Here is a 21,714-nt window from a genome sequence, read left to right as displayed (position 1 = left end):
GCTGAGGAAGTTAGACACTTTTAAGCTTTGGGTTCCAATGCTTGCTTCAGCATACAGTGAATTATTTTTGCTAGAACTGGCTCTTGTTAGCTTTGTTTGAACATCAAGATAGTCATTGTGTTTTTGGCTTGCAAATTCCTGTTCCTTTTTTTATTTCCTTCCCAGAAATTTTCTGCATATTAGCAATAACAAACACTTAAGTAGTGCTTACTATGTGCTGGTTACTAAGCCCTTTACACATTATTGACTGGTTTGATACTTATAAAAAAAAATTTACGTGGCTCAGAGAGGTTAGATAACTTTCCCAAGATTGCCCGGCAATACTAGGATTTGAATTTAACCTATCTGGCCCCAGAGTGTGCTCTTAATCTCTCCACTTCTATGTTAGTAGTGCCAGTAGTATGTATTTATTTAGTACTTATTATTTCTTAGGCACAGAAGTAAATGTCTTGCAGCATTATCTAATGTAAATGCCCCAAAGATGCATGATAGGTATTCAGTGAGGTAGTTAAACACTACAAGAGGTAGTATGACCTTGGAGGCACAAATTGGTGAAGTAAATTGCCTGATACCACTTAGATGAAATTGGCCCCCAGGTCTGCCTGCTAGACCCATGCTACTTGTAGCTATCATCCTAAACTGCCAGGGTAAGCTTGGATACGCTGGAACTAAAAACAAGCTTCTGGATTTTTGCAGATTAATGTGAAACATCAGATATATATTATGTGAATAAATATCGTCTAAATTTCAGGGTCATAGTGCTAGAAACATAATGCTGTATTAACTGGATTAAATTTTACCCTGCTAATAATTTTCACAGAATTGATAAAATAGCACATTTTGTTTGCCCACAACTCTATCATTGTTATCAATAGGATTTAGACTGACTAATTTATATTAGTCAGTTTAGACCAAAATTACTCTTTGTGACCACCAAGAAACGGAGCAGTTGAGTTTGGAAGTTTCATTCTACACGTCGATTAATGTGACACTCATACTATAGATTCATCTTAATTGTTTTCTGTCCATTTTTTTGTATTTAGGTATCGCAGAAAGTCCGTAGGCAGGAGGTGGGAAAAAGACAAAAAGACCAAGCAGATCAGCAGAGATGAGGGGTCTTGGGGTTCTCTTGTAGATTTCTGTAGTTCACTAGGCAGTAACTGGGCCGTGGCATTTTTGGCCTGGTGTGAAGAGATGGCTGAAGATGTGCTAATGTACTCGTCTTCCTATGTGTAATTGTATGTTGTGTGCATCGGTAAGATTCATGTGTTATAAAAGTGTCAACCACCATTGGTAATATCAGTATTGAGACGCAATTGTTATTTTCCTGCCAGTGGCCACCAAATTACTAATATTTAGAATAATTTACTACTAATAAGAATTCAAACAAACACTTCAGATTGCTGTGGAACTACTGTCTTCAGCACTGTGGTGCTTCTGATAATTGATAGGTATGTATGTTTTGTCCAGAATTAACATGCCTGTTATTCCACTGTACACAGTGGAAAGGAAAGATCGTAGTGTTGGATAAATGCATGTCTTTGCACATACAGATAGTTACGGGCCCACTTACCTAGGAGCAGCTAATGATTTATCCCTGAGTTGAACAGAACCCTGACTTTAGTTCTTTAACGCTTAGAAGGGAAAGCAATCAAGTTATATATGTAATTTATTTGTAAGACTAATATAAAATTGGAAAATAAACATACTAATAGCTTAAGGTATTTTCACATTTAGGAATATATGCATCAGTAATTCATAATTTCAGTCTTAATGATACCCAGAGTTATCAAAAATTATCCCAAGGGATGATGTATCTGCTTTGGTGTTTTCTGAGAAGTTTAAAGTGTCTGAATATAAAAAGTAAAAATATGCCACCTGGCAATTTCTGCCTGTTCTAGAAGGTTGGAATCATTGGTTACTAGGAATAAAATAAAATATATTTTATCTATTACTGCACATTGTTTAATTCATGTAGCTCATTTTAAGACTCACTTCAATTTAGTCTTGTTTGGACCATGAACATAGTCATTTTTTTTGACCGCAAACAGGCTTAAGCAGTCCTGCTTACAGATGATGAATTGATGTTGCATGTGTTGTCTTAGCACAAGTTGATTCCCTTGCTTACTGTAAATTTAGATAATACATCTTTGTAGTTAGAAATTTTATGTGTAAACCACAATTTTTCATGCATGAAAACCATTATTATAGATGTGACACATATAATTATTAAGACTTTGTGGTTCTAGTTTTACTGGAAAGTAAAATTACTTTGGTAATTCGTGATAGCAAAAGTATTGATTGGCTCTAAACGAAAGGTAGGTAGTAATGTTATATTTTTTCAGTAATCTTTCATATTAATAAAAGTGCCTTGTAGATTTTACCAAGTATATTACAGATAGATTAGAATTTGAGAGCTGTGTTCTAAAGCTCTGAGGAGATGCAGTTAGATTTCTGAACTGGGTAAATGGTAAGTAACTCAGTTATTAATAACCTGTCCTTTGGCCATTTCTGGCTGAACTGGAAATCGTGGTAGGAAAGGTGGATCTGAGAGAAACCACATTGTCAATTGTTTACCACTTCCAGCCCCTCCAGAGCTCTCCTCCTAATATTTTGGGGCTGGGCCCTCCCCAGAGCTATCCAGGACCTTCTTTGTGATCTTCGGCTATTTTATGTTAAGGTCATATGTTGAAGCTCCTACCCGCAATGTGACGGTATTTGGAGATGGGGCCTTTGGGACATAATTAAGGTTAGATAAGGTCATGGGGTTGGGACCCTGGTCTTTTCCAGATACTCCCAGCCCCACATAGCTAGGAGAAGATGGCTATCTACAGCCAAGAGAAGAGGCCTCAGAATGAAACCTACTTTGCTGGCACCTTGATCTTGGACTTCCCCAGCCTCCGGAACTGTGAGAAATAAATTAGTGTTGTTTAAGCCACCCAGTATTTCGTAATGGCAGACTAATACAGTTCTCTTAGAAGGTGTCGGTAATAACCATGTGCTTAGACGTGCAGCACAAAGTCCCATACTAAAACAGATGTGATTTATATTCATATAGAAAGTTGGGCACTGCTATTGCCTAGCTGATATATTTATGTAAAAATTGTTTTCAATTTACTTTTTTGGTGGGGAGGTAATTAGGTTTTTATTTATTTAGTTTTAGTGGAGGTACTGGGGATTGAACCCAGGACCTTGAGCATGCTAGGCACACACTACCACTGAGCTACACCCTCCCTGCCTAGTTGATTTAGAAGGCTGTGCTAATTCAGTGTCAGGCATGCCAGTCTACTTTGCTCAATTTATAACCTAGGCCACAGGATATAATGACTACTTTAAGCTTGGTATTGCTTTAGGAGGGAGTCATTGGTGGGTGACTCGGGTTCCAAGTTTATCTTTAGCGTGTGTATAACTGCTTTTGATAATCACAGGTTTGTGGGCTTGTGAAATTAGATTTGGTACAAATTACAAGCTTTATTGTGCTGTATAGTTAGTTGTATATATATGTCTTTCCCGTTAAATTATAAGCTCTTTGAAGGCTCTAAATTTATAATCACTTTATATCCTCCTACAGAATCTATTGCACAGTGCCTTACTCAAGGTAGATAGGTGCTGAATGCATTTTTATGTAATATATTGCAATCCCTTCCTATCAAAGTAGCCACTGGATTTTTAACTAATCCATTTTAGATGGGGTTGATTAATATCAGATATTAACCACTATCAGATGGGACAAATAAGGGCCAATAAGATTAAAGGTCACCAAATATATTTCTGTCTAGCTCTTGTAGAGGTTGAGATTATTGGGCCTGTTTAATATGAAACCTTGGTGTTGGGGATGATTGAAACAAGTTCCTGTTTATTGAATTGTATCTTATTTTATGCTATGTCTTGTCAGTGGTCCAGGTGCAAGTGAGGCTTCTGAGAGAGTTTGCATACCCTCTTAAACTCCCATGATACTTTTTCTGTATTTTTAAATAGCAGTTTAACACTGTCTTACGGTTTTTCATGTGTATGTCATGTCTTCTACTATACTGGAAGCTCTTTGAGGATAGCTGTGTCAGATTTATCTGATCCTCTCTAGTATGTACAACATAGTAGGTACTCAATAAATATTTGAGTATTAATAATAAGAATACAGGTTCTTAATAAGGTCCTCACCATTTTAAAATTAGTATTCTAAAATGTATTTAATTATTAAATACACATTTTAAAACTTGGATTTTTCATTAAATGTAAACTTGAGAAACATTTATGTTGGTGCCTTGTCATTGTTTAAATTGCTCCTTATTTGACTTTATTTGAAACATACACAAGTAGACGAATAGTATAGTGAGCCCTTCTGTTATGGATTTCTGCCTAAAATACCTCAAGTGATGTAAATTTTATGAATTCTTATTTTTGCCTTTTAGGAAGAGATATTAATACTTTTTTTTTGCTTGAAATAAGTCAACCCTTTGATATTAGATGTGATATATAAATCTAATAGCATTGATTGAAAATAAAACCTTTTGAATTGGAAGTTAATTTGGTGTGTTGAGAGAGAACTCCTGTTTGGGGGTACATCCCTGCTGATCTATCTGCATTAGACTGCATGTCTGGGATGAACTCTGGGCAGAATTCACATTGGCTTTAATTGAGACAAACAAGGCTCTTGACGTTCTTAGGCTGCCTGCAAAACCCATAGCCAGGCAGTGAGCCATTTTCAGAGGACCAGTCTTCTTTACAAGTGTTGCATGTTTCAAAGAGTCCTGGGTGGGTTCTGGTTTATGCTTGTGGCAGAAGCAGTGAGTAACTGGGAGGAGGGGGTGAGTAAGCTTCAGGGAAGCCATTTTGGTGCTCTGGATCTTGATTTTAAAGCACTATGAAATGGGGGGAGGCTATAGCTCAAGTGGTAGAGCACATGCTTAGCATGCACGACGTCCTGGGTTCAATCCCCAGTACTCCCCCTAAACATAAATAAAAAAAAAAATAAGTAAACCTAATCCCCGCCCCCCAATAATAAAAAAAAAAAAGAAGCACTATGAAATGGTACAGTTTCATTCTTGTCAGGTAGTAGCAGATATATTGTGATGAGCCTGACATGGGTGTTTATCCTCTCATTTTATAAGCTCTAGCAAGGTCTATCTTCTTTTCCCAAAGCTTTAATTAAATTTCAGTTTATAAAATTTATAAAAGTAATACTTGCTTGTTATGAAGCGTCTTGAAATACTTCTGTTGATGACACAAATGTCCCATTCCCATTCTTTTTGTTAATAAATGGATTCTGAAATAAGCATGATATGAATGTTTAACAGGTACATCAATACTTCACCTTAGAGGATCTGGCATAATCTCCCCCCCAACACCAAATAGATTTTTTTTCTGCGTATGAAAGTAATACATGTTTATTTAAAAACAAATCAGTATTGACTTCAGACTGCATGCAGAGTGAGTGCCTGTTCACTACATGCCACTGGACCTTGCCTGTGGGCATGTCCTGGTCCACCTACCCGAGTTGCCACCAGCCTCCTGACCACATGTGCCAGGCGGAAGTGGTGCATAGGTACCAGCCTTACATGACAGTATCTGAAATTCCACCAAAGTCTGGAAAACTCAAACCAGAGCTCTTGGGACTGAGAGACCACATGAACCTCAAATTTCTTAGAATATAATGTGAATAATATAAATCTTAAATATATATTTAAAAATGTATTGAAAGCCAAGCTACTTATCCTTAAGCATCTAATTACAGTGCTGATTTAAAGAGGAGATGCTCAGTAGATATTAACTGATACATTGAGATTTAATTACGGTTTGACCAGTATTTCTTGCAAACTGCCAAAATTCGTGTTATCAGCTTCTTGAATGTGATTTGGAAGATCTTTAGCCTTGAGAATTATGTGAGACAGAGTATTATAATTCTTGTTTATTTCTTTAAATAAGTTTTAAATATAATGCTGAGTAGGAATTATAAATCAACTATAATTTTCAATAAAGTGAAATTGACAATGGAAAAATAACCAGTCGGTATTAAAGTGTAGAAGGTAGCAGGTCCTTGCTTCTTATAATTGACCATTAGTATATTCCTCCATACCCACCCTTTCTTTCTTCCTCCCTCTTTCCCTCTCTGTCTCCTCTTCCTTTTATTTTATTTTATTTAAATTTTTTTAAATTTTTTAATGTTTAAAAATGTTTTTAATGGAGACTGGGGATGAGGCCTGGACTCAGGACCTCGTGCATGCTAAATACACACTCTACCACTGAGCTGGACCCCCCCCCCCGCTCATTTTTTGTATTATAGTGTTTGTACATTTGTTTAATATATCTTTTTAAATTTCCCCTACATTTCATACAAGCAAGACTTGGAATTTTGAAAAAGCAGTATGTACTCACTGAAGAAAATTTAGAATATATAGTATAAAGAACTGAATAAAATCGCTGTTAACTCCCTTCTCCAAGATAAGTTTTTTATGATTTTGTTATATTTTTTCTGTGTATGTAGGTGCATATATAATATTTATAAAACTAATCAGAGTACATTTTACCACCACAGGCACCACATCATCAGTGTTTTTGTACGCCAGGGACTGGGCATATCAAGACAGCCAGTGTGTGGTCCTACTCAAACAACCGTATCTACTACGAAGGCCCCTCATGAGTTAATTATAACAACCTCACACTTCTAGAAGTTTGGGTTTTTAAAGAATCATTTAACTTTTTTGGTGATTTTCTTTTCCTACTGTGAGATGAGAGAGTCTGAGGTGGGGAATAGCAGTTTTTCTTGTTCACTGTGATATTTTAACTTGTTAGACTACAGTGCATTAAACATTTTTTACTACATTTTTAAACATACTCAAAAATGGGGGAAATAGTATAATGATCCCCATATATTGATCACCCATGTTTATAATATCTAGATTTTGCCACATGTGTCTTAGCTCTTTAAAGTTTTCTTTTTCTCTTTGCTGAACTAAAGAAAACTTCTTATGTCATTTTACTTCGATAATCTTAACTATTCATCTCTAGAACGTATAGTTGATTTCTTATACAACTAAAATTCGTTATCTTACCCATGAAGTTACAAAACATTCTTGATATCTCATACCTGAATTTCTCTGATAGGCTATGGTTTTTTAACTTCTAAATCAAATCAAGTGTTTGTATCCTGTAATGCTCTCTTTGAAACAGCCATATTTCTTTTTCAGATTAGTGATGATGAACCAGGTTATGACCTAGATTTATTTTGTATACCTAATCATTATGCTGAGGATTTGGAAAAGGTGTTTATTCCTCATGGACTAATTATGGACAGGTTAGTACAATCTTAAATTGAAATTTTGTTTCTTACGTTAATTTCATGTGTCAGCAACTGTTTTAAATATTTGATATTTGAACATAAACTAGACCAGCTTGTCAAATAATAGATGCTTTCTATTTTAAAAGCCCTCTTTACAAAAAAGGGAAGTGGGAACATTTTGCTAATTACCAAGTATAAGTCATGATATTACTGGGAATCTGTAGGGAGGAAGTAAACATTGAAGGGAGACTGGAGGAATGAACTCTAGGCACAAAGTCTTTGATTTCTCAGTCCTGAATCGGTTAATGGACTAGGGCTGAATCATATGAAGGCAATGTCAGATTTTGATTATTATGCACATCTAGCTTGAAAATTTCCCATTAAATGAGTTGCAGTGAAAAACTTGATTTGGTATTTAAATGCTTGCCTTGTGTGTCTGGCTGTTGTTGTTTTTTTAAATTATAATATCAATATTATAAGTATTCCAAAATAGCTATATTCTGAAATTCTAAATATTCTAACTATAGAGGCTTAAATGAGATGAGTAAAGTTCTCTCAGAGCCTCTTGCACACATTTCCTCCCTACATACTGGCTATAAACATGTATTATATATTTTAACATATGAATATTACTATCATATAGATCTAAAATTTATTGTATATTTTTTTATATTAGTACATCCAGAGCTATCATTCATATATATATATATATATTTTTTTTTTTAATGGAGGTCCTGGGGATTGAACCCAGGACCTCGTGCATGCTAAATATGCGCACTACCACTGAACTTATCTGATATATTTTAAAGGTTGCATGACGTTCCATTTTCTGGCTGACCATAATTGATTTAACCAGTTCCTTATTGATGGACATGCAAGATTTCTCCATTATTTTGCTTTTACAGATCATACCAAAAGGGCACATCCTTTTATAGACATTTGGGCAGTTGCTCAACTTTATCCACAAGGAAATTTTGGGTCAAGGGGAAGGTGTTCATTGAATGTTTTGATACAGCCAAATTATCCTCCAAAAAGTTATATTAATTTATACTCCCAAGGGTATATGAGAGTGCTCTTTTCCTTACAATCTCTTCTGATATATCAGAATTTGCCAATTTGATAGGTGAAAATTGTATCTTATTTTAATTTGTGTTTTAAAAATTTATGATAGATGTTACAGTGTTCTTGGTTTTTGAAGGTTTTTAAAATTATTACCTTTGCTTTATGAACAAGGATATACTTCATGGGGGCAAAGGATGTGTTTTGTGGAAGGTTATCCTTAAGGGATAATTGTTATAAAGTTTAAATGTTTCTATTATATTATAATTTAATTTCTATTAAATTCTTGATTTTATTCCCATAGGACCGAACGGCTTGCTCGAGACGTGATGAAGGAGATGGGAGGCCATCACATTGTGGCCCTCTGTGTCCTCAAGGGGGGCTATAAATTCTTTGCTGACCTGTTGGATTACATCAAAGCACTGAACAGAAATAGTGATAGATCCATTCCTATGACTGTAGATTTTATCAGACTGAAGAGCTACTGTGTAAGTATATTTAATACATGGTTTAAAAAAAAATGGCAGCTCTTGGTTTTCCTGTATGTTTTTGAAGCTCTGCAAACTATACTTCCATGTTCATTTTACTTGGTTACAATAAGATTTTCTAATATATTCCCTAGTACTTTATATCCAAGTGAATATTCTCTTTTTCAAACCAAACCTTGGAAGCTAAATATATATTTTAAAGGATTTTTGGTTTGGTTGGGTTTTGGGGGATTTTTTAAAACCTCTTTTAGGAATTGCTATGGGGGATGCTCTTCTGACTGTGCGTACTAGTGGCAGATGTCCTCTCTGGAGCCAGATTGGCTTTCCGGGTGTCATGAGTCATTTGGAGGTAGGTGTGATAGATCAGGAGGGGGAGCAAACGATCTGGAGCAAGAGCGTTAGCACGCTGAGGGAACACTGTTGGTCCACAGTCACTCTGCCTCCACACAACCTCAGAGAGCTCAGAATATTGACACAGTAAGCAATATTGACACTGGGGGGGGGGGTGAACCAAAATCCATGTCATATTTACACGTGAATTTCATCATCCACAATTTCTTTGATCGTGTGAATGTTTGATTTTTAGTACTTCATACTGTTGCTTTTTTTCTGATTGCATGTTGGCATTGTAGTTCATGGGAGCTACTATTTTCCTTAAAAATGGGATTTCTCCCAGCTTCCTTGAAGATCAGAATGAATGTCTGATCTTTGCTGTTTCATGAATCAGTATTGTAGTACATCTTTGTAGAAGCTTGCCTTATGTTTACCTCTTCATTGAGAAATTAAGACCACTTACCCACATTTAACTTTCAGCCTTCATTCTCTTCGTTAATGATCTATTTGACCCAAATCTTTGACCTTTTCCCCATTTTCTTCAGTCCTGTGGGTGATTGGACGACCATTTAAGTATTATTATTATTGTAGACATTTCCCTATCCCGTTAACACCCTTTGTGCTCATATATCATGACATTCATACTTAAAAGCTCCTTTTAACTTGAAGTCTCACTTGAATTAAAGTCTTAAGTACAAAGTTTGGATTTTTACCCATCAGAACTTATTTATTTCACTGACTTACACTAAGATTTAAATCTAGTCAGTGTAGCTGCCCAGCCTTTCATGTATTGTGGCTTAGAGGCAAAACATGTACTGACAGTCTAGGGCATGAGTTAGTTCTCTTTTTGTTCTTAAGCATTCCCTTCCCCCTCTCCCACACACATATATACACATAAAAACCAATTTTGTTACTTTATGACTTATACTTCATTCCTCTGAGGATTTGCACAGAATGTTCTTTGAAAAGAAAGCTCATTTAGAAAAACAAACGAGGAGTGGGCGGGGGGTGGGGGTTGTATAGCTCAGTGGTAGAGTGTGTGCTTATTAGCGTGCATAAGGTCCTGGGCTCAATCCCCAGTGCCTCCATTAAAAATAAAACTAAATTAAAAATAAACAATTAAACCTAATTATCCCCCCCTCCAAAATAAGAGAAAAAAATGAGAGTTTAGTATTTTCTTTTTACAAGTATTTTATAATTAATAAGGCAATTTGAAGCAATAGAAACACTTTGACATTTTAATTCCATTTTCCACTTTTAGTTTTTTTCCTATTAGGTTTAGATCTTAGAGGATTGATAAGGTGAACTCCTCAACAGATAAAAAGTGTGAAATCTTGAACATAAGTAAAGCAAACTTAGCTTAATTTTCAGATAGAGAAAAATAATATATGTTCTATTCTATGTGAAATTCTGTGTAGATTTACTACTTAAACAATAGAAATTGGGAAAACTATATGCTTTCTGTTGATTCGAAGTAACATTTCTTCCCTATTTAATAATTCATCAGCTTTTCATGGAAGATATTCAGAAGTGCATATAAAAAACATAATTTATTTTGATATAATCATTAAATGGAAATTTAAAATTGCAGCACCAATAACATCATGTTAGTGTAGTTCTACATGCTGATCTTGACCAGTTTGGAATAGTGAATTAAACATTAACTGATCTGTACTAATTCCAAAGAAATGCTCCATGAACTATTAAATGTTCCTAAAATATATAAAGAGCCACAATGTTAACACCCCATCTAGTTTTTCTTCAGAATGAAAATTGCATTTTTCATATTCATTCATTCATTTGTTTATTTTATTGAAGTATAGTTGATCTACAATGTTGTATTAATTCTAGGTATACAGCAAAGTGATTCAGTTATATGTATGCATATATATTTTTTTCTTTGCCAGGTTTTTTTCCATAATAGGTTATAATAAGATATTGAATATAGTTCCCTGTGCTATATAGTAGGTCCTTGTTGTTTATCTATTTTATATATAATAGTGTGTATATGTTAGTTCTGAATTCCTAATTTATAAATTGGAGATAAAGTAGGAGTTTGGGAAAATTGCATTTTTCCTTTTTTTTTTTTTAAATTTTTTAAAAAATTTTTAATTTAAATGGAGGTACTGGGGATTGAACCCAGGACTTTGTGCATGCTAAGCACCGTACTCTACCACTGACTATACCCACCCCCTAAAGTTGCATTTTTCTGATTAAAAAATACATGTTTGTTATAAAGCACATACAACCACAGAAAATTATAAAGGAATTAAGTCACCCTAAATTCCACTACCACTTTTATTTCTAATATTTTAAAGAATTTTCTCTCTGTTGTTTACACACACATATTATAGTTTACATACTCTTAGTCAGAGTAGCTAGGCAGAATTTTATTTGCTTAGTGCCTAGATGGGAAATAGCCTGGAGATTCCAATACCATGTTTCATTAAGTCTAAGATAGCACTGACTTTAAGACTTACCCCTGTTTTCTATACTGCTGTCAGTTATAGTTGTATGTTGCTGTCAATTGTAATATGTCAATTTCAGGGGCGGTATTAAAATGTGGATGTACATCTTAGAACAATAAAATGTAGTACTGTATATTCAATGACCTTTTCTATACCAAGGCTCTGTGATATAAAAAAAAGTGAAAGTTGATAAGTGTGCAAACACATTTTCTTGTGAGTTCAATTTTATAATAATTTTTTTACTAAAATAGTTTAATGAAAAATGGTAAAGTCTCAGGAGGAAAAGTTGTCAGAGAAGTAAATTTTTTGTGGGAATATTTTTGTGTGGGCCTTAAGCAAAGGAAAAATTAGCCTGATTTATGGTGTGTCCAGACTAACTGGCTTACATTAAAATGAAATTGTTCTTAGGATTTTAAATCTTGCAGAAGACTTTTTTTGAGTTATGAATTACTATCTCCACGTGCATTCAAGGACAATGAGGTGCAGAGGGATTAAGTGACTTGTTCACGATCATACAGGTCTTTGGTTTGAACCCAGGTCTTTAATTCTGTGCAGAACTGAGTCTTACTTGGGAAAACTTTTAACTGGCTTGAATTCTCTCCTGTGGGCTTCCTATTATTTCTTCATTCTCTGCTAGTCGGAAGTTTTACATGCAAACAATTTATTTTGCCAATTATGAGATTTTTCCTCGGTTACAGTCAAGGTTCATAAAACTATAACTTTCAGTCTTAATCTTGGAAGTTACTTGATTTGTAGCTTGATTAGTTAGGCTCTCTGTTTGTTATATCAAAGGCGCAAATTCCTTTATAGCAATTTGTAATTTGTAAGAAGGTGGCTTTTTGAGTGAGCTTGTTAAAGGAAAATGCAGAAAATATTGGAGTAGTTTCTTAAAGGCTCTCTTACAAGAAGAGGTCAGTTCATTTCAATCTGACCTTTTTCTCTGAATGTATTTAGTCAATTGCTTTAAGGTATGCTTTTTTCTCCAGAGCAATTGAAGCTAAAAGTAAGTGTACCGCTTTGATGTTGACATTAGATAATCTAAAGCTTATCTTCTGTAACTCTCTCTCTCCCTCTCCTCTCTCTCTCCCTCTCTCTCTACATATATATAAAGCAAGTGAAGTGATTTATGCCTTTCTCCTGCTTATTGAATTAAGACCATAGACATGGATGAGGGAAAGGATTTGTTCAGTTTAAATTGGCAAGAATGGGGATATGTACTGTCCATGGTGTAAGGAAGCGTTAACAGAACTAGGGTCAAAAGTATACTTCCAAACCCTTGCCTGTGGATTTTCACTTTGATGTGGTCCTTGTCAGGCAACTGAAGTTTTATATAAGCACCCTAATTCTTAGAACATAAAGGCAATGTTCAACTTTGATTCCATGAAACCACAGATTTTGTAGGAAAAAAATAATAAGGAAATTGATTAATTCCCTCAGCAAGCACATATTATCACCTGCTGTATGGAAGCTACTATCTTTTAGACCATGAAGAGGGGTTCTGTTGAACATGTTTATCAGATCCTAGTCCCATACTAGGCACAGAATGAAAAGCATGAAGATAGAATGCAGTAACTTCTGAAGATTTGAAAACGGTGTACTCACAGACACCAGGTTTTAAATATCAGCACTGACTCTTCAATCTTTTCTAGGACTGTTTTTGTGCTAAATGGTATCTTTGATGTATTTAGAGCAGTGCTGACCAACAGAACTTTCTGTGATGATGGAAATGTTCTCCATCTATGCTGTCTAATACAGAGCTGCTAGCCACATGTGGCTGTTGAGCACTGGGAATGTGTCTTGTGCAACAGAGGAACTGAATTTTAAACTATATTTCATTTTATGCAAATGCCACATGCAGTCCAGTGGCTCCTGTATTGGATCATGCAGGATGAGATGATCTGTAAGGGCCCTGCTTTATCAGCATCTGTTTTTAGCTGATAATAGCTTTTTTTTTTCCTTTAAAGCAACATGTTCTTTTAAAAAGTTTAAAAGAACTCATAAAATACAGGTAAATAAATTAACTTATTACCTGGGCGTGTAGCCTTTCTGACTTACTATTTTCTGCATAAATTTTTAGAAAATTGGATGTCTACCATTTTTCACCCAAGGTGCAGTCTACCTCTAAACGAATGATTCTGATATTATCGCTTTTGTTGATATTTGATCAGGGCACAGGAAAACAGTTAAAAGGACAGAGGATGGTTGAAATCATGATGTGACGAGGAAATATGATTGAGGGTGGTGGACATGGGGCCCCGCTGGACATAGAAGGAATGGCTCTTTCCCAAAAACTCCATTCTGCTGTCCTAAAGAAGGGTCTGGAGTGCACTGCACAAGGCAGGTTACACAGTGCTAAGCCCGGACTTCCTACCCCAGTGATAATCCCAGTCTCACCTTCTGGGGAGCCCAGTTTTGGCGGCTGGCCTCTCCGCATCCTCCTCTTATGGTCTCAGCCTGTGGGTTCCAAGCCTTCCTTTTGCAGCGCACTCATTCCGTGCCCTCACACAGCTTCCTCTCCTCTCCCATAGCAAGCTGCAATTCTTGTTGCTACCTGGAGGTTTTCAAAATTTTTAAGGATAGACAAATAGGAATAAACAAAGTTCCTTCCTATTTTCCTTCTCATTTTTTTTTAACCTAGACTCAAGAGAGCTAGATAAAGCAGAAACACAGATGCTAAGGTTATGTATTTGTGGACCCAAAGAGCTTCTCTGGGAATTGTATGTAGTTGACAGTGACATTCTGAGTTAAGGGCAGATTGGGCTCTCTGTCTGGGAATGGGGGCTTTCCCCTCTCCCGTTGCAAGTCCCCATTAAAGATGAAGCACATAAGAGTCAGGAATGAAATGAAGCAGGGGTCCAGTGGGAAGCTTGTTGCAGACAGGAAGGGAGGAGTGAGGGAAAATCCTCTGGTGGGGTCATTGATCTATGGGTGCCCTTTATATGCAGCCTGGGCACTTAATACTTTATCTAGCACAGTGGACTGGAACATTTTTCTTAAAGGAATCTTCTGTATTGGCCTCCATTTAAAAAGTGACAGTGTTTCCACGCACACACACAAAACCTCAGAAGCTACAAGCCTTGGGGCGAACAGGAACGCGGAGATTTAGATCTAGTGGAGCCACTGTGTCTTGCATGCTTGGATTTCTCTCGTCTCCTACCCTGTCACCATTGCCTTTGGATCACGGGTTTTTTCCACGCCTCCATACTTTTCAGTTCTCAGATCTTTCCGCCTTTCTTCTGTAAAGAAGAGTCAATTGAAGTTGAACTGTAATACCAAATTTCTACAGAAGATGTCACTATTTAACTGGATTGCAGTGTAAATGATGTGCTATGATTCACTCTCACTTCAGGTTTTGTGTAGTTTCTTTGCTCTTCATTAATTCTCTGTGTTTAAAACTCTGGGTTTTGTTAGTTAGAATAAGAGGTGCCTGAAATTTCCTTAGGATGAGAAGTAATATGCAAGTTTTTTTGATACTGAAAGTCATACTTAGATATGTTTAGTTTTCAACACTGTGTAGTATTGGCCCATTTGTGTTTTTCAAAAATAACACTGCATAGGGGGTAGGGTATAGCTCAAGTGGTAGAATGTGTACTTGACATGCACGAGGTTCCAGATTCAATCCCCAGCATTTCCTCCAAATAGAAATAAATGAATAAATCCGATTACCACCCCCTCATAAAACAAACAAAACAAGCAAAAATAACACTGCATAAAAAATGGACGTGTATATAGATGCATATGATAAAAATAGAAGTACAGGCATACCTTGTTTTATTGCACTTCGCAGATACTGCGTTTTTTTTTGTAAATTGAAGTTTTATGGCAACCCTGTATCAAGCAAGTCTGTTGATGCCATTTTTCCAGCAGCATTTGCTCACTTCATGTCTCCGTGTCACATTTTTGGTAATTCTCACAATAGTTCAAACTTTTTCATTATTATATTTGTTATGGTGATCTGTGATCAGTGATCTTTGATGTTGCTATTGCAAAAAGATTATGACTCACTGAAGGCTCAGATGACGGTTAACATTTTTTTTACCAATAAAGTATTTTTAATTAAGGCAGGTACATTGTTTTTTAGATGTAATGCTATCGCACACGTAATAGACCACAGTATAGTGTAAGCATAACTTTTGCATGCACTGGGAAACCAAAGAATTCATGTGACTTGCTTTATTGCGACACTCACTTTATTGCGATGTTCTGGAACCATACCTGAAATACCTGTGAGGTATGCTTGTGTGTAAAAGGAAAATAGACTTCTTATCCCCATTCTCACTACTCAGAGGTAATTGCTGTTATAAACTTTTTAAAAGTGCTGAGCAGAAGTGGTTTCATAGGTAACACATTGCTCTACAGCTTGATGTTTTTAATTACCATTGTTCACGTCAGCGTGTATACATTATTAGGGTCTTTTTAATGGGTGCACAGTATTGCATTGTGTAGATGAACTTAATTTAAATAGTTCCCTGTTAATAGACGTGTTGGTTGTCTCCAGTTCTCTTGTATAAACAGTTGATACAGTGCACATGGTTGTGTGTACCTTTGCATACTGTGTCTTTGTAGCATCAATTCCTAGAAGTGGGGTTGCTGGGGCAATGGCATGCATGTTTATAAGTTTCATAGGTATGGCTCTGTCTTTTCCAGAGGACACTGTACCAATTTATACTGTCACCAACAACAAGGGTGCTGCTTTCCTCTTACTTTTGCCAACATACATCATCAGGCTTAAGTTTTACCGGTATGACTGGGTGAACAGTAGAATCATACCGTTTGTTTCTCAGATGGATATCATTGTATATGTTAAAGCCTTCTTTTCTGTGAATTACTGATTTGTGTTCATTCTCCATTTCCCTATTGGATTCTTACTGTTGGAGCCCAATGTATAATAGAAATATTTGTTACAGATCTTTTGAGTTCATGTCATGCCTAAGTTTTTACCCTTTCTGAGAACATGAAAATATTCTACGTTTTCTTCCAGTCTGCTTATGGCTTAATTTTTTACATTTAGATTTTAATCCGTCTGGAATTTATTTTTGTGTATGCTGTGAGGTAGGGATCATACTTCATTTTTTTCCCAAAAGGATAACTAGTTGTCGGAACACCATTTATTGAATAATTCATCTTTTCCTTACTGACTTGAAATACCATCTTTATCACATACTAAATCCTCATATATTTCTGGGTCTGTTTCTGGGCTGTATTCTGTTCCTTGATCTCTTTGTCTGGTACTGTGCTGGGAAAGCACCATTGTAATGGCCGTAGCTTTGGTATGGTTTGCTCTCTGGTAGGGCAAGTCTGAACTCTTATTTACCTGCTCTTTCACTCCAGTTTTCTGTCTTGAATCCAGAATAGCCAAATTGTGATCATTATCACCACCAACTATGGTGGGTGTGGAGCCTTCCCTTTTGAAACTCCCGTAAGGGTTTCTACTAGATTCTGTGATAACAGAAAACTGGGAGCCTTAGAGGTGTGCCTTAAAGGACTACTGATCAGAGCTGATTTCCCAGACTATGCTGAAGATGACCTAGGCCTGGGCTTGCCTTTTGAGGGAAATATCTTTGGAGTTGAACATGATGTAGGCCAGACCCTACAATTTGCTTGACTCATGGGAATGGTCCAGGGCCAGAACCAGACACCTGTCATGCTAATAACTTCTTTTGTTGTTCAGAAATTACCGAGACTGAAGATGGGCAGCTGCTGTAATACTGCCCCCTGGAAAAATGGGTGCACCCTATTTTTAGGACTCTTGAAAGCATTAAATCAGTAATGGCCAATAGAACTTTTTAGTTTTTACTAATCTCTAGTTGAAAGTTACCTAGTCATTCACTCATAGAAACGTAATTCTTGTGATTTGTATCATTTAGAATATCATAATGCTATGACATTAGGTAGCTAACTTCTTAAATCTTCTAGCTCCCATTTGATAATTTGAAATGTGTGTGTACACGTGGACGGATAGACATATATGTTTATATCTTTTTTTTTTAACTAGAATGACCAGTCGACAGGCGATATAAAAGTGATTGGTGGAGATGATCTCTCAACTTTAACTGGAAAGGTATGTATCTTGAAGGGGAAGGAAAGAGCACTCCGTACGAAGGGTCAGTCAGTAACACTGAGCTTTCGATCCATCACCAAGGGGCAGTTTAGATAGTTGTTTATGCCTTCAAACAATCAAACAAACAAAAAAGATTTATTTAACCCGTGGAAACAATCTAAGTTAGGTATTTTTTTCTCTAGGTCGTACAGCAAAGAGGCAGCAGAATCCAACATTAAACCGAAAGTCTGTATTGCCAAGTACTGCCTGTCTGCCTCAATGGGGATCTAATTTCAGATCCTTCTGAAAAAAAAAATAGATATATATTGGGGGAAAGACAGTCTTCTTTTTAAAAATAGACCACGCATAGTTTCTTAAAGATAGAGAAACAATATAATGTAGTGGCTGAAGGTGTGGCTTCTAGGGCCAGACAGCTTTGATTCAGAGCCTGGTGCAGTGCTTCCTAACCACGTGCCCCTGGGCAGGTTATTTAACCTCTCTGTGTCCCATATGTAAGGTGGGATGGTAATGGCAGCCACCCCAGAAAGTTAAGAAGATTAAGTGATACAATGCATGTAGAGCTGTTCACACAGTTTCTGTTAGTTAGAACACTTAGTACATTCAAACATACTGTTATTTGAAGGGATCGCAAAAAGAGTTTTAAATACATCAAAATTCTTCCAGTATAGACATTTGGCTGAGCTAACAGAGCTATTAAGATATTTGAATATTATTCTTCTGATACATTGAAATGATTTTTGAGTAACCAGTGATAAATGATGGAATGCTATTTTTTTTCAGCTGCCGGTTGTTTTTTTGCTTATAGCCACAGCGTCAAATACAAAGTCATAATCTCATAAAAGAGCTGCAAGAATCCTGTGAGGTAGATATTATTCCCGTTTTACAGATCAGGAAACTAGGACTCAGCAAGGTTAATGGACTTGTCCAAAGTCACACTGCCAGTTACGTGGTAGAGCTTGAATTTAAATGCAGGTCTTTCTGGCTCCAGACTCTTTTCTTCCTCTGGTTTTTAAATTTTAATGTTTATCACTTACTTGACTGAATATCTGTAAGGAAACATACAACACTTGTGTCAAATTCTATGGTTCCATCTCAGGGTCATACCAAACTAATGTTGTCCTCTTCAACATCTTTTGAAAACTTCAAAGGAGAAGTTATAATCTGTTGAATCTTTTCCCTTCCTGCCAGACCTACCCTCCTTCCCTTTCAGCATGCTTTGCCCATATTTAGAAGTCATTTGAAGCCCTTACTCATATAATCAGTTTTCAGTCCTGGAAAGGGCCTAGCCTTCAAAGCTTTCTGTAATTCCATTCAACCTTGCCTTTCCTACCTAATGGCTGTGTCCCACTGCATAGCTGTGTGATCTTAAAAGGTCTCTGTTTCAAAAAAAAACTTTTTTTCATGGTAGTCACAGTAAAGTACATTTATTGTGGGGAAAAGTCAAGATGCCTCAGGTGGGTGAAGTTATGTCTTGGTGGTGAGATTATAGGTTATTGAGACTTTCTCCTTCAGTTTATCTTTGGGGGATATACTGTGTGTGTATAGATGCATATGCATATGAATATTTCCCCCCTTTTTTCCAGTTAGTGGTTGAGAATATGGGCTTTGGACCCCCAAAACACCTTTTCAAATCTATACTCTACCTCCTGGCTATTTTTATGACTTTTGGTCAAGTCATTTGACCTCTGAGCCTCATTTTTTCATTTATGAAGGAAGGATGTAGCTATTTGATGTGAAATAAGCTCTCAATAATGGTAGCAATTTTCATTCGTTTATTTTTTAAACAGTAATGATATTATACTCTAGATGCTACAGTTCTGTATTGGACAAATATTTAATCTTTCTAGACTTTGATTTATGTAAACTATTTTATACCATTAAAGGTTTGTGAATATGATTTAATCAAGATCGTGCCGCTTCTTAGTATTAGAGTCAACACTAGAATCTAATTTCTGTTGCATAATTCAATGCTGCTTTCACATAATAACTATAACTCCATCCCGTGGTACAAATTGCTGCATCAGTAAGCCATAGTTACTGATGGGCAAATGTTATCCTTCAAATGTGCTAGCTGGGGGTAGAGAAAATGCTGAGAAAGAACCACATAGTAGGTGGTGAAACAATTACTGGTCCATAAATTGATTACGGTTGGCCCTTGAACAACACGGGTTTGAACTGTGCAGGTCCTCTTATACGTGAATTTTTTTTCAATAAATCCATACTTCACTACTACACGGTCTGCAGTTGGTTGAATCTGCCAGTACGGTTAACTGGATATGGAAGGCTGACTGTAAAGTTTTATGTGGATTTTCAACTGTGCGGAGGGTCAGTGTCTCAACCTTGTTCAAGAATTAACTGTATATTCAATTTTCCTTAACTGTATATTCAGTTTTCCTTATGATTTAGGTAACAGTGTCTTTTGAAAAGAGACAAATTAGTTGTGATACGAGGAAAGGAGTAAACTATGTATGAACTATGGTAGTAATATAATGTATATTATATGACACACGCAGTTACAGAATTATAGATTAAGGTGAGGTATAAAAAAAGTTCTAATATTTTTTTCTTTCAACCCAGTGGCTCTTGTGTGCCCTACCTTTATAACCACTGACTTAGAAGAATTTATAGAACATTAAAATTCTGATGCTATTTGTATGTGACAGAGAAATGAGAACTATAAATAAACAATGTAGCATGAATCTTCTTGTGACAATGATTATAACCAGTATGTAAAATGCAACCCCATTCCCAAGAATAGGGAGGACTCTTCTCTACCTTGGAGGTGATTGTTAGGCAGCATTTTCTGTAAGGGTTCTTCCAGCTCTAAAGTTCTGAGAGGTAGAAATTGGGCTAAGGGTTTATGGTAGGAGGAAGCGTTGGTTGGTATCTTTCTTTAGTTTAGTCCAAGAATATGAACACATCCGGAAAGTGCAGGTCACTTTTAGCCTACTGAGAAAATGGGTTTTGAATTGGATTCCATATGGTAAGTTAAATACATGATTTTGGAGTTATTGTACGAATTATAGTTCTTGAATGTTAGAGTCAGAAGACACATGCTACTTCAAGTCCCTCATTTTGCACATAGGAAACAGGCCCAGAGAAATTTCGTGACTTGCCCAAGATTAGAGCTCCGTTTAAGTAATGAAAACTTAAAAAATGAACATATGGGTCAAATTTTATTTTTGACCAATAAAAATTCTATTGAAGTGAAAATTTCATATTAAAGAGGTCCAAATCTTTATGGCCCACTTGTTTAAATCAGGGTTTGATATAGTAAAGTGTCTTAAAACAAGAATTTGGATAAATCCTTAGAGTTTGTTATAATGTGATTTAAATTATAATTAGAAACACTGTCTGATTCATTTCTCTTTTTCTTCTAGAATGTCTTGATTGTTGAAGTAAGTTTTACATACCTTTAATGTATTGTTTATGATTTTCTAACTTGGTATGCACAGTCCTAAAGGTAACCCAGGGAAAGAAATTCCTTTTCATCAGTTTTAATGGTGGGCTCGTGTTGTAAGGGAATGAGGTTGGTTTTTTGTGAGAAATATTTAGTAATTTATTTATACTGGATAATGGAAAAAATTTGGTATATTTCTTACCCCTCTCTTTTTGGCTGGAAATTTTTTTCTTTTAAAGATATATAAAATTCCCACCCATTTTTTTATTCTATTGCATATATATAACTACATACAAAATATATTTTTTGATAATTTATATAGTGCTGCACTATATATATTCTTTCTTGCAACTTGTTATTCTTACTCAAAATTGGTTTTAAGGTTTTTCAAGTTGAGACATACAGAGTTAGTTGGCCTTAAACTCTTTCATAGCATTGCAGTGTACAAATTAACCTATTTATTGCCCTACAAATAGGGAGTTTGCTTCCAATTTTTCCTACTACAGCAGGGCTGCTGAGAGCATTCTCTTGCAATGCCCTGTGTGCACAAGTGTGAGTTCCCTCTAGATACAAGCACTTAGAAGTGGAAAGACTGGGTTGTAGAATTTGTGCATTTTCAGTTTTAATAT

The 21,714-nt window shown here is 36.0% G+C and overlaps 1 protein-coding gene across 2 annotated transcripts in view; it reads left to right on the top strand.

Annotated features, from left to right (window-relative positions):
• HPRT1 (hypoxanthine phosphoribosyltransferase 1) overlaps window positions 1-21,714 on the top strand; it is a 29,958-nt gene that overhangs the window by 1,864 nt on the left and 6,380 nt on the right. The window contains exons 2-5 of one of the 2 annotated variants that reach the window (XM_032474943.1): window positions 7,185-7,291; window positions 8,640-8,823; window positions 17,620-17,685; window positions 21,066-21,083. In XM_032474943.1, coding sequence (XP_032330834.1) covers window positions 7,185-7,291; window positions 8,640-8,823; window positions 17,620-17,685; window positions 21,066-21,083 — 375 coding nt within the window. The remainder of the gene's footprint in view (window positions 1-7,184; window positions 7,292-8,639; window positions 8,824-17,619; window positions 17,686-21,065; window positions 21,084-21,714) is intronic. The other variant, XM_032474944.1, reaches the window with a different exon arrangement.

The sequence above is a fragment of the Camelus ferus genome, chromosome X (assembly GCF_009834535.1).
Source record: "Camelus ferus isolate YT-003-E chromosome X, BCGSAC_Cfer_1.0, whole genome shotgun sequence".
Classification (NCBI taxonomy): Eukaryota; Metazoa; Chordata; class Mammalia; order Artiodactyla; family Camelidae; genus Camelus; species Camelus ferus.
The sequence above is the reverse complement of the archived record's forward strand: the minus strand, read 5'-3'. Positions and strand labels throughout refer to the sequence as shown.